A 16,103-nucleotide genomic window follows, 5' to 3' on the forward strand; every position below is an offset into this window, starting at 1 on the left:
ATATACATACATATATATATATATATATACATAGATATATATATACACAGATATATATATACACATATATATATACACACATATATATATACACACATATATATATATATATATATATACACACATATACAAACATACACATATATATACATAGATATATATACACATATAGACATACATATATATATATACTCATATATACATACATATATACTCATATATACATACATAAATATATATATACACGTATACTTACATATATATACACATATACATACATATACATACACATATACATACATATATATATATATACACACATACACACACACACACATATAAGTTTATAAAGATATTCTCTTGCATTTCAAAATGGGGAACGAAACAGATACTTCGGTCGTAATTCATAATCTGGATTCTCTTTGCTCATGTTACTGATATCAATTCTATGTAGTTGGGTAATTGGTGATTCCTCCAGCACAGAATTTTTCAGCTTTAAAAGGGAAGAAACACTCAATATCCTTTTTAAATTCATCATAATAAACTCTCCTTTTTTCAAAATAATGTCAAGAATCTGAAAAAGACTATAGTCTGATGGAGCAACGTTTGATGATGAAGGTGGATGAGGCATGCCCCTTCACAATTCATCAATGGTGAGTGCTCTGTTTGCAAATTTTTGTGTAATGCGCTTTCAAATGATGACAGAACGTCTCTGAATTATCTGCTTCACTTTGGTTTAACACTTCATGATAGACAACACTCCTTATATCCCACCAAACAAAGAGCATAACATTTCACGTGTAGTCCTGGCTTGAGGATGCACTCTCCTTTTTCAGTGGATGCTAACCACTATTGTTTTGGTTGGATATGTTTTTTACAGAACCCCTGTTTCATCAGTTGTTATGATTCTACCCAGGAAAAGTTCAGTAGCAAGCCTAGTCTTCTAAGACAAGCAGAAGACTGTTCTTTGATTCAAGTGGGAGGCAGTGAAATGATGAGGGACCCACTCACCAATTTAGACATTTTTTCTAGTTCATGAAGGTGTTTTATGATCAAAGTGACTCGAATTGACCTGTATTGCTAACTGTTGAACAGTTTGCTTTGAATTTTCCTCACCTACAGTTTTCAGAAACTCAATCTTTACAGAATTGGCTATCCAGATTGAGGGTAATCTGTTAGAGGAAAACTTCGACTGAAAACAGCTAAACGATCATTGCATATCCAGACACTTAACACTTCATTTCCATAGACAGAAAGAATATTTTTGTTGCTTCCATTACTGAAGAGCCCCTTTTGAATTCATACAGCATGCAATGTCTGATATGGGTCTGTTCTAAACTCATTTTAAAAGAGTAATAATATGAATTTAACCACTATAGTATAAAGTAATCTGCAAAAGAAGAAAAAAACATTAGATTGTAAAAATTAATGTTCTTTATAACTAAGTATTGAAAAAGTACCCTCAAAGTGATGTCATCAAAAATATGTAACAGAACTTTCTTTCCAACCTAATATATATAGATACACACATATACACACACACAAATATACAAATGTTTGATGATCATTTTCCAATAGATTTGCAGGTTGGAAGCCTAAAACTACTTTTGCATAAGGATGTGTAATGCAAGGTACTGGACACAGACAGGAATACATTTGGAGAATTGTAAAATATTTTGCATTGTAGAGCATGCTGGCATCGTTCTCCACAAGAATAATGCTCAAAGAATCACTTTCATTGTGAAGTGGAGCGAAGGAAGATTCTGTTAAGTTGATAAATATCCTTTTGGCAAGGAATCATAAGAATTAATTGTACTTTGGATGGCAGGATACTTTCTAAGGACTAGGCAACATATGAATTCATCTGTTGGGATTCAAATATAATGTGTTCTTGCATGCAAGTTTCTTGCTAGAAAAATGCTGCTCTTGTTTTATAGGTGGATGTTCCTTGAGATGTTGTACACTTTGTTTTTCTTACTTGCCTGAAAAGTTTTAACACAGCTATGAGAAAACCACTTAGGTATTGAGTTTTTCTTGGGTGTGGGGCATGCCTAAACAGACAGTTTCAGTTACATGTCCAGTGGTATATGATGGCTGAAGATTGAAGCACATATGCCAGCTGCAGTAGATGACAAAACTGGTAGAGTTCCAGCCAGGTGGCTATCCTAAATTGCCATAGGGTGCAGGAGTGCTGTATGGTATATGGATGTGCATTGTGTAGTTGCAAAGACTTTATGGGTACAGTTACTGTTTGATAGGTGAGAAAGATATCCAAGTCGAAGGTGAGAAAGATATCAAAGTCGAAGGTGAGAAAGATATCAAAGTTGTCAGTGTGGGGTACATGTAGGGAATGAGACAAGATGATGCAAACAGGTAACATAAATGATTCAGTTTCTGAACTAGCTGTATCAATATGGAATGATTGCAAGAGCCACAAAATCTTGTGAGTGTTAATGTCAATGAATACAAAAACATTGGAAAGAGCTCAAGAGAAATATGGTCTGACTCTTAAATTCCCACAGCGCTTTCTCTTCCAATATTGTTGGAAAATAGAAATTTTAATGAAATGCAGTTATAAAAATTTTAATGAAATGCAGTTATAATAAAAATCATGAAAATATGACAATTGCAAGAATTTGGCTGAAACTTGCTGATATGATATGATGTATTGATTGTTGTTGTTGACTTTTTGCCTGATGATGTATCACTTTCACCTGCCCATGTAGGATGAATATGGATGGGTTGATTATGTTTCAATATTTTCGCATATATTTACAAAATATCAATTCTTGTGCATCAGTTTCATATCTCAGAAATGAATATATGTTCTAGTAGTCACTCTAACTTAGAAGCTGCACAACTATAATCAGGAAAAGCATTCTGGGAAAGTCCATCTCCTTATGATGTGCATACCTTGGGATCACTCATTCTAGACAAACAGTTTTTCAAGAAAAAGTTGAAGAAACTACTTAATGGGTTTTGGGTTCGTATTCAAAAGTTTTGTAGGGCTCACATCACTAATGGAAACATTGATGAGATGATCAATTACATGATCACCTATTGCTTAAAATCAATAAATCCTAATATCACTTATGAATACAAATGACACAGAAATATCACTAATTATTTTCTCCAAGCTCACTTTTATCTATTAATAAATAATAACATCAGCCTATTCTAACTCACCAACTGAGGTATTAACTACTAAGGTACTCAAAAATTGAAGAAAGAAAAGAATTAAAAGAAATCCAATTGATAAAACATAAAAAATAAAGCACACAGTATAAAATGAGGTTGCCATGATGCTTAAAAATTGAAGGAAGAAAAAATTTCAAGAAATTCACTAAACAAATCACAAAGAATAAAAGAACAGTATAAAATGAAGCTAATTGTTTTCCTCTCACACAAGGGCTGATATCCAGTTGAGAAAGGTGAGTAATAAGGATAATGGTATCTACATCAAAGCAGACACCACCTTAGTCAGTTTTTTTGTGAAATTAATTTAGCTTATGTTTAGCGTGAATAAGAGGCAGTTTGTGCCAAGAAACAGAACATGAGACCATCTTTTTCTAGAGAGACCTAACAACTGTACCTTGCCTTTGTTAATCTTCAGATGGTTTCAACGGGGTCTCTCATATAGTAATTTGATTGATGCTGAATAACTTGTATACTTCTGAAGTTAAATAGTTCCTCAGAACTGTATCCAAGATTTGTATATGATTTTAGCAAAGTAAGGTTGACAGTATATTTTTGAAGTGTACTCAACTCATTTCTATTCTTTACAGTTCTTCAGATTAAACTCCTATGTTCAGTTAACTCTAGCAGACCAATAAAAAGCTAAAATTTTAAACGTGATGTATGCACAGGAGTTGTTAATCATACATGAAATTAGTCCATGGACTGCTGAGATAGCCTATGGTTGTTGGATTAACTAGTGCGGCTGATTACATTAGAATATATCATAAACTATTAAACACTCCACCTTCAATTTTGTTCAAATTTTTATAAAATTTACAGGAGCAACTCCAGAATGTATACCATTTCAAATATTACAAAAATATTTTGTTACCAACTAAGTTGTGACCCATGTTGTTTCTTTTTGTTTTTCCTTTATTTTGAAAATGTCATTTTAAAAAAGTAACAGTTTAACCAACCCTTCAGTGTTCAGATTTCCCTGTCAAATGTAATACTTATTCCCATTTGTCATACCTTATCTGGTAACTTTGAGCTTTCAATGATGTGATTGTTTCCTTTCAGAATAATATTGTAAGGTAAGCGAGAGGCTGGATCTGGCCAGTTTGAAGATAAAACAGATTATTTTGGCCAGATATGGTCAATTTAAATGCTAAAGAGTTAATGATGACTAAAGGACATCAACAAGGAAAGTATGAAAGTATCAGAACTTACCAAATCAGCCTTTACTGAGGGCCGCTTGGATGGTACTGTTGGTTTTGCCCCTTTTTGGCCAGGAGTAGTCACTGTTACTTGACGAGGTTTATTGGTATCTCCAGCTAAAGATGAAGAACTACCTTTTTTCTCCTGTAAAAATTAAATACAAAATGTATTAGAAGGTTGGTTTTCTAAAGCAAAGCATATAATACATACTTTTTAAAATTGAAGCTTTTCTTCATGGCTGATAAAAAAAAAAATACCAAGCTAGACAAATAAATGATAATATACACACACACACACACGCACATACACACAGATACTTGGCAAAGAAGGCAATTCAATGAGTTTTTGAAGATTACTGTCTCCAACATTGATGCTTGAACTATAAACCTTATTAAGTATATGGCTAATATTTGGCTTAGATACATTGAAGAATTCTTGCATTCAAGAATATAAGAGTATTTGTTTCTAACTTGATTTCATTACACAGAGAATCACCAGAAACAAGATGGACAGTGTTGTGTCTCGGTGACAATGTTAAGTCCTTCTTTGAACTCACTGCATATGCCACTTTATAAATCAGAAACAACACCTAACAAACAATATCTCTTCTCAACAACTTCTATGACTATCTTCACAAAGCGCCTGTGCACACCACACTGTCCCCCACTGACAGTGCGCATGCACCTTTATACAGGTTTGGACAGTTGACTTGCTATCCCACAGCGGTGTCAGGATTTCACTACATCTCCCCTTTTTGAGCTTGACCTTCGTTGGAAGTCAATATTTTTCCTTTATTTATTATTTTTATTACCACCTCTCCCCCACCTTTTTTTTTCAATTCCCCGGAAATTGGAATATTTTTTTTTTGTTTTGGATCTACGTGCAAAAGTTCTGTTTGCTTTCTTTTCCTAGTCGCTGTAATCGTTGGTTTGATTATTCTTTGAGGTATTGGGACATCAAAAATGTCAAAGAAATTCCATTGGCTCTTCATGTCATATTCTTTCTTCCATAAACCTTTTTTCCAGTTGGTTTAGGTGTCACTTGCGTTCCCATGTATGATCTTTTACCATGTGCGTTATTTTTCCTAAACGTTTACTTATTATACCTTCTTCTCAACTTTTCTTTCCATTTCTGTATATTTTTAAAAAAACCTTGTCACCAATTTTGAAGTATTTCATCTTATTTTCAGTGTTTCTCTCCATTTTTTCTTTTCTTCCCAGTAGTAATTTGTCAAACACTGACCTGACTTTCTGGAAAATATTAGTTCAGCCAGCAACATAGCTAATGTGGTGTTAGAGATAGGTGTTATTCAGTAGACTTGTGTTAATGCAGTATCGGCTAGTAGTTCATTTCTAGATTTTTTCAGTGCACTCAAACATGTCTACGAAACGTTCCACTAGTCCATTCGATCTCAGATGGTACAGCAGAGTAGTAATATGCTCCATTGCATGCATTTTGCAAAAGTTATTAATTTCTTTTGACAATACCTGTGTTCCATTATCAGACACAATAGTGTTTGGGGATGCCATATCATGCAAAAAGTTCATCCAGAAATCCCATCGTTACTTTGGTGGTTGGCTTCCTACATTTACATATTTCTGGCCATTTCATTTAACTATCCACAACTATTAGATAATACACTCCATTTAATGGTCTAGCAAAGTCTATGTGTAATCTTGACCAAGGTATGTCACTGTTGGGCTAAGGTTGAATTTTTACAAGTGATGCCTTTGCTGCCAGGATACAACCCCTGAAGGATTTCAGCAATTTTTTTAATATCCTGATCCATATTTGGCCAGTAAACATAGCTTTTCATCAATACTTTCATTCTCATGATTCTAGGGTGTCCCATGTCGAATTCTTATGCAAAGAAACAGGTATTACAACCCTCTGAGCATACAGAAGTATGTTGTCACATATCGAATACCATTTCAAAACTGTTACACTTGGTTACATGAGTTTTGTATTTGTTTCAAACTTCACTATTTTTTTCCATTTTTATTATTAATGTCTCCTTCTCTGCTTTAATTTTTATTTCTTCTGAAGTGACAGGTAGTTCACATACTATGTTGCAGAGTATATGTTTTATTTGGATTTTGGCTTTTAATGCTGCTATTACCAAGTCCTCTAATGGTTCACCGTATTTAGGAATCAATCTTGACAGCCCATCCACATGTCCTAATTTTTTGATGGTAGAAATTCCATCTTAAAATCATAATTTAGCAGGATCGTCCCCCAGTCCTGCAATCAGTTGGCTGTATGTGTGGGGATACCCTTTTTTGATCCGTAAATTGAGAATAATGGGCAGTGATCTGTTTTCAGACTGAATTCCCTTCCATGTATGAATTTGTGAAATTTTTTCACCACAAAAATAATGGCTAATGAGGCATTAGCCATTATTTTCTCAATTTGGCTGTAGTTTTTTTTCAGCTGCCAACAATGAATGTGAAACATGAGCAATGGGTTTTATGCTACTATTTTCATACTTGTGTAAAATTACCACTCCTATACTACTTTCGCTAGCATCTGATACTACTACTATTTTAAAATTTGATAATGACAGTTCTGATGTTAAAACTTTTTCAATTTCTTCAAACACTTTTTGATACCTTTTTGACACCTTTTTTCACTAGGTTGTTTAGGGATGCACTTAGTTCATGCATGTCTGGTATCTATGTTTGGTAATAGTTCGCAAGCCCTAAGAACACAATAATGTTGTAATATTTGGGGGGGGGGGGGTAAGGATATTTTTATTGTCATCAATCTTAAAGGATCTGGCATGTAACCATTTTTATCGATAACTTGCCCAAGATACTTTATTTCTGGCATGAAATATTCACATTTTTCCTTGCTAAGTTTGAATCCATACTCCTTTATCTTCTCAAAAACCATTTTAACATGTTCCTCATGCTAGCCTCTAGACTTACTTTTTATGAGAATGTCATCCAAATATTCTGCGGCAAAATCCATATCTGCAAGCATCATGCCCATCACCAGTTGGAAAATATTAGGTGCCACCTTTATCCCGAAAGGAAATCGATCGAATTTATATAAACCTTTATGAGTGTTTATCATTAATAATTTCAAACATTCTTCTTTGACTTGTAACTGTAAAACTGACAAGTCCAATTTGAGAAAAATTTTCCTCCATTTGAATTTCGCAAAATTTTCCTCTGGGCTTGGTAGTGGATAATTGTATGTCCTTAAACATTCATTCAAACCTGTTGAAAAGACCGCGCATACTCATATTTTGTTATTGTTTTTCTTTACATAAACAGTTGGTGCTGCCCATTCTGAATAGTCAACTTTTTCTATAACTCCCGGCTTTTCTAGCCTATCTAATCCCTCACTGACTTGATTCAATGCTGTGAAAGGTACAGCTTGCTTCAGTCTAACCACCGGTATGGTGTTTTCTTTTACTTCAAATTTTACTTTTGTCTTGGTACATCTACCTAATTCTTCCAAAAAAACATCAGGAAAAATCATTTTTCAATTTCTTTTTTAAATCTTCCAATGCCTTATTTACAGGCGTTATAATTGCTTACATTATAGCAAAAATTATTTATGGGGAGGTTCCATAAATTAAACAATTCTATCCAGTTTGTGTCAAAAAGGGTCATCGTATTTTTTGATACAAAAACTTTAGCTTTCAAAGTTTTCCCACGAAATGTTACCTCACTAATCATTTTGTCCAAAAATCCTAATTGTTTTCCTGAGATGCCTCTCGCCATTTTCGCATATTTTTTCAATGTAGGCCTTCCTATTTCTTTCCATGTATCCTTGTTAATTATTGTGATGTCACTACCTCTGTCCATCTGTAGTCTTCTATTCACATTATTTGTTTTTATGGAGATAAATTTTCTAATACTTTTTCTTCTTGAATTTTTCCATTCAAACTTTTCTGTTTCACCCAACAATGTGAATTCTTGAGTCCAATTTTTCCACATCCGAAACACTTTAGATTCTTAAAAGGACAGTTTCTTTTGAAATGTATTTCTCCACACCCATAACATGGTTTGGGTATTGACTGTTGTTTTTCTTTTTTTCGTACCTTTTACCGGTCAACATGTATGCATATTTGAATAATCTTCTTCAATTTTTTCTGCGTCCTGTCGTAGACTTATAATTCTTTGGCATTCTTCAGCCGCTATCTGTAGGGTTAGTTCTGAATCTTGTTCTAGTTTTGCCAATATTCGAGCCCTTATTTCTCCATCTTTATTTGCTGTTAATCCTTGCACGAAGATTAAACATTTGAACATGTTCAGGCTTAATTTGTCGAGTTTAAACCTTTCACATTCTCAATTTGCAATTCCAACATACGTGACAAAATCTTCCATTTCTCTTTTTTCAAATTTAAACACTCCCAGCGAATAGTAAATAGTGAACTTCTTAGACAGAATATTTTAGATAATAGCTTAATTGTTTCCTTGAAACAAAATTTGGATGGCTTTCTCGGCATGATGTAATTACAAAACTTTTCCTGTTCTGCTGCTGATAATTTCCTTAAAAGAAGAGGAACCTTCTTTTCGTCTGTCCATCTTTTACACTCTTCCTTGAAGATTCCTTCATACCTTCTGAAGTAGGCAGAAAACATAATCCTTCTTTCGGATTATACGTGAATTCTTCAACTTGAATAAGCAACCACAACTGCCGAAAATGAACCAGAAGTGATTTTTGACTGCAACAATAATTCCAATAACTGTTGATTTAGTTGTTTTTGTTGTTCTTGTTGCTGCTGCTGTTGCAACTGTTGCTGCTGCTCTTGTTGCTGCTGTAGTTGCTGTTGCAACTGAACCATGGAAGCTAATAGGTCTTCTATGCTAAGAACGTCCACCATGAGCCTCAAATGTCTCATCAACACTGCTATGTCTTTCTTTGAACTCAATGTATATGCCACTTCATAACGTGGACTTATGACAAGGTACACATAAGTGGGCTGGCTACACCCCTCGTAAAGGCCACGGATTATGGTCTCACTTGTCTTGACAGGTCTTCTCATGCACAGCATATTTCCAAAGGTCTCAGTCACTAGTCATTGCCTCAGTGAGGCCTAATGTTCGAAGGTCGTGCTTCACTACCTCATCCCAGGTCTTCCTGGGTCTACCTCTTCCACAGGTTCCCTCAACTGCTAGGCTGTGGCACTTTTTCACACAGCTATCCTCATCCATTCTTGCCAAATTACCATACCAGTGCAATCGCCTCTCTTGTACACCACAACTGATGCTTCTTAGGTCCAACTTTTCTCTCTGGATACTTACACTCTGTTGAGTATGCACACTGACATTACACATCCAGCGGAGCATACTGGCTTCCTTGCAAGCTTACGCATGTCCTCAGCAGTCACGACCCATGTTTCACTGCCATGTAGCATGGCTGTTTGCACACATGCGTCATACAGTCTACCTTTTACTCTGAGCGAGAGGCCCTTTGTCACCAGCAGAGGTAAGAGCTCTCTGAACTTTGCCCAGGCTTTTCTTATTCTAGTAGCTACACTTTCAGCACACCCTCCCCTAATACTCACTTAGTCACCTAGGTAATGGAAGCTATCAACCACTTCTAGTTTTTCTCCCTGGAATGTGGTAGTTGTTCTCTGCACATTTTCAATGTTTATTGCTCCTGAGCATCTGCCACATACAAAAATTAACTTTTTAGCTAGCCTTCCTTTGATATTGCTGCACCTCTTATGTGTCCATAGCTTGCACTGGGTACATCTTACAGAGTTTCTACCTATGCCTTTTCTACAGATCGAGCAGGGCCATCTACCTGAAGGGGTTTGTGGTTTGTCTACCTTCCTACTTATTAGGACTTTGGTTTTAGCTAGGCTGACTCTAAAGCCCTTTGATTCTTATCCTTGCTTCCACACCTGAAACCTCTCCTCTAGTTCTGATAGTGATTCAGCAATTAGAGCAAGGTCATCAGCATAGAGGAGCTCCCAGGAGCATCCTGTCTTGAATTCTTGTGTTATTGCCTGGAGGACTATGATAAATAGGAGGGGGCTGAGGACAGAACCTTGGTGGACCCCTACCTCTACCTGGAATTCTTCACTGTGCTCATTGCCAACCCTCACCTTACTGACGGCGTCCCTGTACATGGCTCCCACAGCTCTCACTAACCATTCATCTATCCCTAGTTTCCTCATTGACCACCAAATAAGGGATCGGAGGACTTTATCAAAGGCTTTCTCCATGTCAACGAAAGCCAGGTACAGAGGTTTATCTTTGGTTAGGTATTTCTCCTTTGGCTAGGTATTTCTCTTACCAGAAATATAGCATCAGTGGTGCTTTTCCCTGGAACGAACCCAAACTGCATCTCATCTAGACTGGCTCTCTCCCTAATTGGTTGGGCTATGACCCTCTCCTTAACCTTCATTACCTGATCCAACAACTTGATACCTCTGTAATTATTTGTATCTAAAGCGTCACCTTTACCTTTGTAGCAGTTGACTATGGTACTGCTACACCAGTCATTGGATATGACTCCTTGGTGTATCACCTGGTTAACAATATGGGTGACTAGGCTATAGCCGACACTGCCAGATATTTTGAGCATCTCTGCAGTGATTCCTGATGGGCCGAGGTCTTTCCCTGTCTTCATACTCTTGATTGCTTTATCTACTGAGGTACTGTCAATTCAGATAGCTGGTCCTTCTGTTGGGTCGACATTCGGCAGACTCTCTCTCTCTCTCCCATTCATTCTCTTTATTGAGCAACTTTTCATAGTAGCATCTCCAAACCTCTCTCTTTGCAGCCTTGTTTAGTGCAAGTGAACCATCATCCATGTGGACACATTTCTCTCCTACAACATCACGATTATCTCTCACACACTGTCTTGCAACACGAAATACTTCAAGTCTTTGGTCCTCAGGGCGCAGAACATTGGCAAAATTTTTCTTATCTGCTTCCCCTCTGGCTAAATAAACCTGTCTCCTAGCTTTCCTTCTGGCAGTCTGATACAATTCCCTGCTACCTCCATTCTTCCAGTCCTTCCAAGCCTTGTTTCTTTTGACTAATAGCCCGATCAACCACATTGTTCCACCACCACGTTACCTAGGCTCAAAGTTTTTTTTTTTTTAATGTTCAATCCTGAAAAGAATATGTGTAGTGCAGAAAATGTTCTGGAGAGTAAGGAGTTGGTATACTGATTAGTGTGGATCTTGTGGTGAGGGAACATATACAAAAGATGGGAAGAGACAAGTGCATCAAGAACTTGAGTAAGAATGACATGAGCTCAACCAACTCTGAGGAGAAGCTACTTTATAGCAGCAGAAAATGCAAAGCAGACACAGCACATTTAAGCCAGAGATTGGGAGAATGTTGGTGAGTAACTTCATGCCAATTAGTCAGGTGGACTTTCAATGTAACCAAAGGATGATAATGTGTGCAATTGCAGCATACTTCTAGATGTGGGAGCCGCATAAGTTTGGATCACTTAAATTTTGTAGAGGGTTGGTAGTTGTTGGAAACAGAAATATTTTCTGGCACTGAAGGTGATGGTGTTTGTGATACAATTTGGCTATGTTGAGGATACATGTGCAGCAAGAGAGATAACTCAATGATGTTGAGGCCAAGATTTTGGAACAATCTTGACTGGTTACTACTTGTTGGAGTTATAAAACAAAATAATTTCATGTATACATGTACACATACACACATGTATTACATGTAGTGATTTTAATGAAACCACTTCACTTGATATACATGCTTCATTCTTAATACTGTCCTCTCTATCAACATTTTACACTGACCCTACCATTCCCCAGACCAACAAACGATCTCTCCTTCTCTGCCACTATATAGCTCTCACTCTCTCCAAATGCTATAACTGCCTCTCCCTACTTCATCTTCTTTCATCCTTCCTCTGTCTACTGAACCATCATTACTATTTTACTCTTCTGCTACTCATTACTTGCATGCATCATTGGTCAATTCCCTACACCTAGTCAACTATTCACTACTTCCTTGTTTCAACTTACCAATCCCTACAGTTATTACCTATTCTTCCCTATCTCCCTTATCATCCATTAAACACTTCTTTATTCACCCACTCATCTGTTCACTCTTGCAACCACAACCTATCCACATTCCCAGTTTTTCTGCTCCATTCATTTCTATCCACCTCCTATCTTAAGGGTTCATATGGACACTTCATTACCATTTTGATCACTTTCCAGCTCCACCCCAATCACCTACTCTCCATATTCTCTTCTAAAGTTTGAGCAGCCATATAACTCCTGTACAGCAGAAACCTATTCTGCACTAGCCCCTTCTTTCACATTTTAACCCTTTATTTAAAATAATAAATTTCCTCTTTCCCCATCACTCATACATGAACCCAACATCCCTCATATGTGAACCCAATATCTCAAAGTGAGTGTGGGCTCATACATGAGCCCACACTCACTTTGAGTTTGTAGTTTTGCAAGCTAGATGATGATCTCACACAAGCACTGGTGTCATGATAAAAAGTATTTGCTGTTAAGTGGTTCGCTAGAAGAAGGGCATCCAGATACAGAAACCATTATATCTTATTAATTTTATATTTTTTATTAAACTTCCTTTTTTTTCTTATTTTCCTTGTTTTTATTTTCCTGTTTTATATCTTTTTTTTTTCGATTTTTTCATTTTTCATGTGCATACTTGTCCCATACCTCACTACCCCACATCTTCACTGTTTGAAAACATACTTTTCCCTGTCAAATCACAGTTTGGACGTGAGTGTACCTAAAATCCACCACACTATGAGATGTTTACACTACACTCCCCCAGAAGCCCACATTATGACTTTCACATGCCTCTACACTAAAGAACAATCAACATCCCATCTGGCATTAAAGAACAACCCACTGTTATACCTTATTTATTTACTTAACTCCAATAATTCATCTATTTCAGGTACATTAAGACTAGCCACTGTTATACCACATTTACTTAACTACAATTATTTTATCTATTGCAGGTCCATTTCATATGTTCCAACCCCCACACTTAGCATAGCAAATTCTTACACCCTTATGTTATGAGCACATATCTGCAAATACAGAGCTGATCGATAAGTATCTGGACTGTTGCCAGAGAAGAAGCAGATAAGAGAAAAGTTGCCAATGTTCTGCATCGTGAGGACCAAAGACTTGAGGTGTTTTGTGTTGCAAGACAGTGTGTGAGAGAGAATTGTGATGTCATAGGAGAGAAATGTGTCTGTATGGATGACAGTTCACTTGCATTTAATGAGGTTGCAAGGAAAGAGACTTGGAAACACCACTATGAAAGGTTGCTAAATGAAGAGAATGAAAGGGAGAAAGAGAGTCTGCCGAATGTCGACCCAACAGAAGGACCAGCTATCCGAATTGACAGTACCTCAGTAGAAAAAGCAATCAAGAGTATGAAGACAGGGAACGCACCTGGCCCATCAGGAATCACCGTAGAGATGTTTAAAATATCTGACGGTGTCGGCTATAGTCTAGTCACCCATACAGTCAATCAGGTGATACATGAAGAAATCATACCCAATGACTGGTGTAGCAGCACCATAGTCAACTGCTACAAAGGTAAAGGTGATGCATCAGATACAAATAATTACAGAGGTATAAAGTTGTTGGATCAGGTAATGAAGGTCTCGGAGTGGGTCATAGCCCAATTAATTAGGGAGAGAGCCAGTCTAGATGTGATGCAATGTGGGTTTGTGCCAGGGAAAAGCACCACTGATGCTATGTTTCTGGTAAGAGAGCTGCAGGAATAATACCTACCCTAAGAAACCTCTGCACCTGGCTTTTATTGACAGGGAGAAAGCCTTTGATAAGGTCTCCGATACCTTATCTGGTGGTCAATGAGGAAACTAGGGATAGATGAATGGTTAGTGAGAGCTGTACAAGCCATGTACAGGGATGCTGTCAGTAAGGTGAGGGTTGACAACGAGTACAGTGAAGAATTCCAGGTAGGGGTAGGGAACCACCAAGGATCAGTCCTCAGCCCCTTCTTATTCATCATAGTCCTCCAGGCAATAACACATGAATTCAAAACAGAATGCCCCTGGGAGCTTCTCTATACTGATGACCTAGGTACAGCTGAGTCACTATCAGAACTAGAGGAGAGGTTTCAGGTGTGGAAGCAAGGTCTAGAATCAAAGGGCCTTTGAGTCAACCTAGCTAAAACCAATGTCTTAATAAGTAGGAAGGCAGACAAACCACAAATCCCTTCAGGTAGATGGCCCTGATCGATCTGTAGAAAAGGCGTAGATAGAAATTCCATAAGATGTACCCAATGTAAGCTATGGACACATAAGAGGTGCAGCAATATCACAGGAAGGCTAACTGGGAAGTTAGTTTTTGCGTGTGGCAAATGCTCAGGAGAAATAAATACTGATAATGTGCAGAATACATTCCAGAGGGAAAAACTACAAGTAGTTGATAGCTTCTGTTACCTAGGTGACCAAGTGAGTATTAGGGGAGGATGCTCTGAAAGTGTAGCTGCTAGAATAAGAATAGCCTGAGCAAAGTTCAGAGAGCTCTTACCAGGAAAATCTGGGATAAGGTGGTGAAGCACAACCTTCGAACATTGGGCTTCACTAAGGTAATGACAAGTGACCGAGACCTTCAGAGATATGCTGAAGCCAAGTGAGACCGTAACTGTGGCCTATGATAGTACAGCATAACCAGCCCATTTAAGAGTACCCTGCAATCATTGGACAATAAACTGCGTTTGCGAAGACCTGTTGAAGCAAGTGACATTGTTGTCATGACCGATGACAGTACCGCCTGATTGGCACCTATGCCAGTGGCACGTTAAAAGCACCATTTAAGCATGATTGTTGCCTGTGCAGCCTGATTTTACGACGGCACGTAAAAAGCACCCAATACACTCTTGGAGTGGTTGGCATTAGGAAGGACATCCAGCTATAGAAACTTTGCCAGATCAGATAAGAGCCTGGTGCAGCCTTCTGGCTTGCCAGCCCTCAGTAAAACCATCCAAACCACGCCAGCATGGAAAGCAGACTTTAAATGACAATAATGATGATGATGATATATTATACATTAATGTATGCTTGTGGATGACACTTTACTCGACTGAGTAAAATATGTAAAATATGGCCCAGATCATGATTACCAGCATGTACGTCAGACTTCAAAAAGTAATTAACCATTTAATTTAGTAAATTTATACAGAAAAAGTAAGCATTATACAGTCTAGCATAAATAAAAGTCAACTTCATTATATTGAAGCCCATTAAATGAGTCAACTTCCAATATGAACGTTTACGTTCAACTGAAGGCTTTAGAACAAGACACTTTGCCCAAAAAGGAAATTCAGCTGGCATGACGATGACAAAGCAAACTGCTGTTTCCCCACACCTAAAACTATGCCACAAGCAAGACAAAAACTTCCCTCCAAAGGGACCAACAGCCAGCCCTCTCTAGATGCCAACATAAGGGGTGCAACTGAGCAACAATGGAAGGAATTTCAACCATGTTTTGTGGTCTGCTACCACAACAGCTCCTTTAGAGGATCCAGTTAGCTCAAAACATCATCAGGAGGAACCACGTCTGGTTTCAGCCCCTACTCCTCTACCGTTTTGACGTGGCGGGGCCCCCACTTTCGGAGGTGTCTTCAGCTCTGGTGCTGGGTGCATGTCTTCTTCTATTCCCTGGCCTCTTCGATGCAGCATCAACAAGTGTCAGCGTCCGACTGACTGTCTTGTCAAATTCCCCTTTTTAT

At 37.5% G+C, this 16,103-nt stretch overlaps 1 protein-coding gene across 1 annotated transcript in view; it reads right to left on the reverse strand.

The window, feature by feature from the left end:
- LOC106873751 (leucine-rich repeat protein SHOC-2-like) overlaps positions 1-16,103 on the reverse strand; it is a 705,478-nt gene that overhangs the window by 628,869 nt on the left and 60,506 nt on the right. Inside the window, exon 2 of the mRNA XM_052973213.1 lies at positions 4,408-4,539. Within this exon, the coding sequence (XP_052829173.1) occupies positions 4,408-4,539 (132 nt within the window). The remainder of the gene's footprint in view (positions 1-4,407; positions 4,540-16,103) is intronic.

This window comes from Octopus bimaculoides, chromosome 15 (genome assembly GCF_001194135.2).
Source record: "Octopus bimaculoides isolate UCB-OBI-ISO-001 chromosome 15, ASM119413v2, whole genome shotgun sequence".
Classification (NCBI taxonomy): domain Eukaryota; kingdom Metazoa; phylum Mollusca; class Cephalopoda; order Octopoda; family Octopodidae; genus Octopus; species Octopus bimaculoides.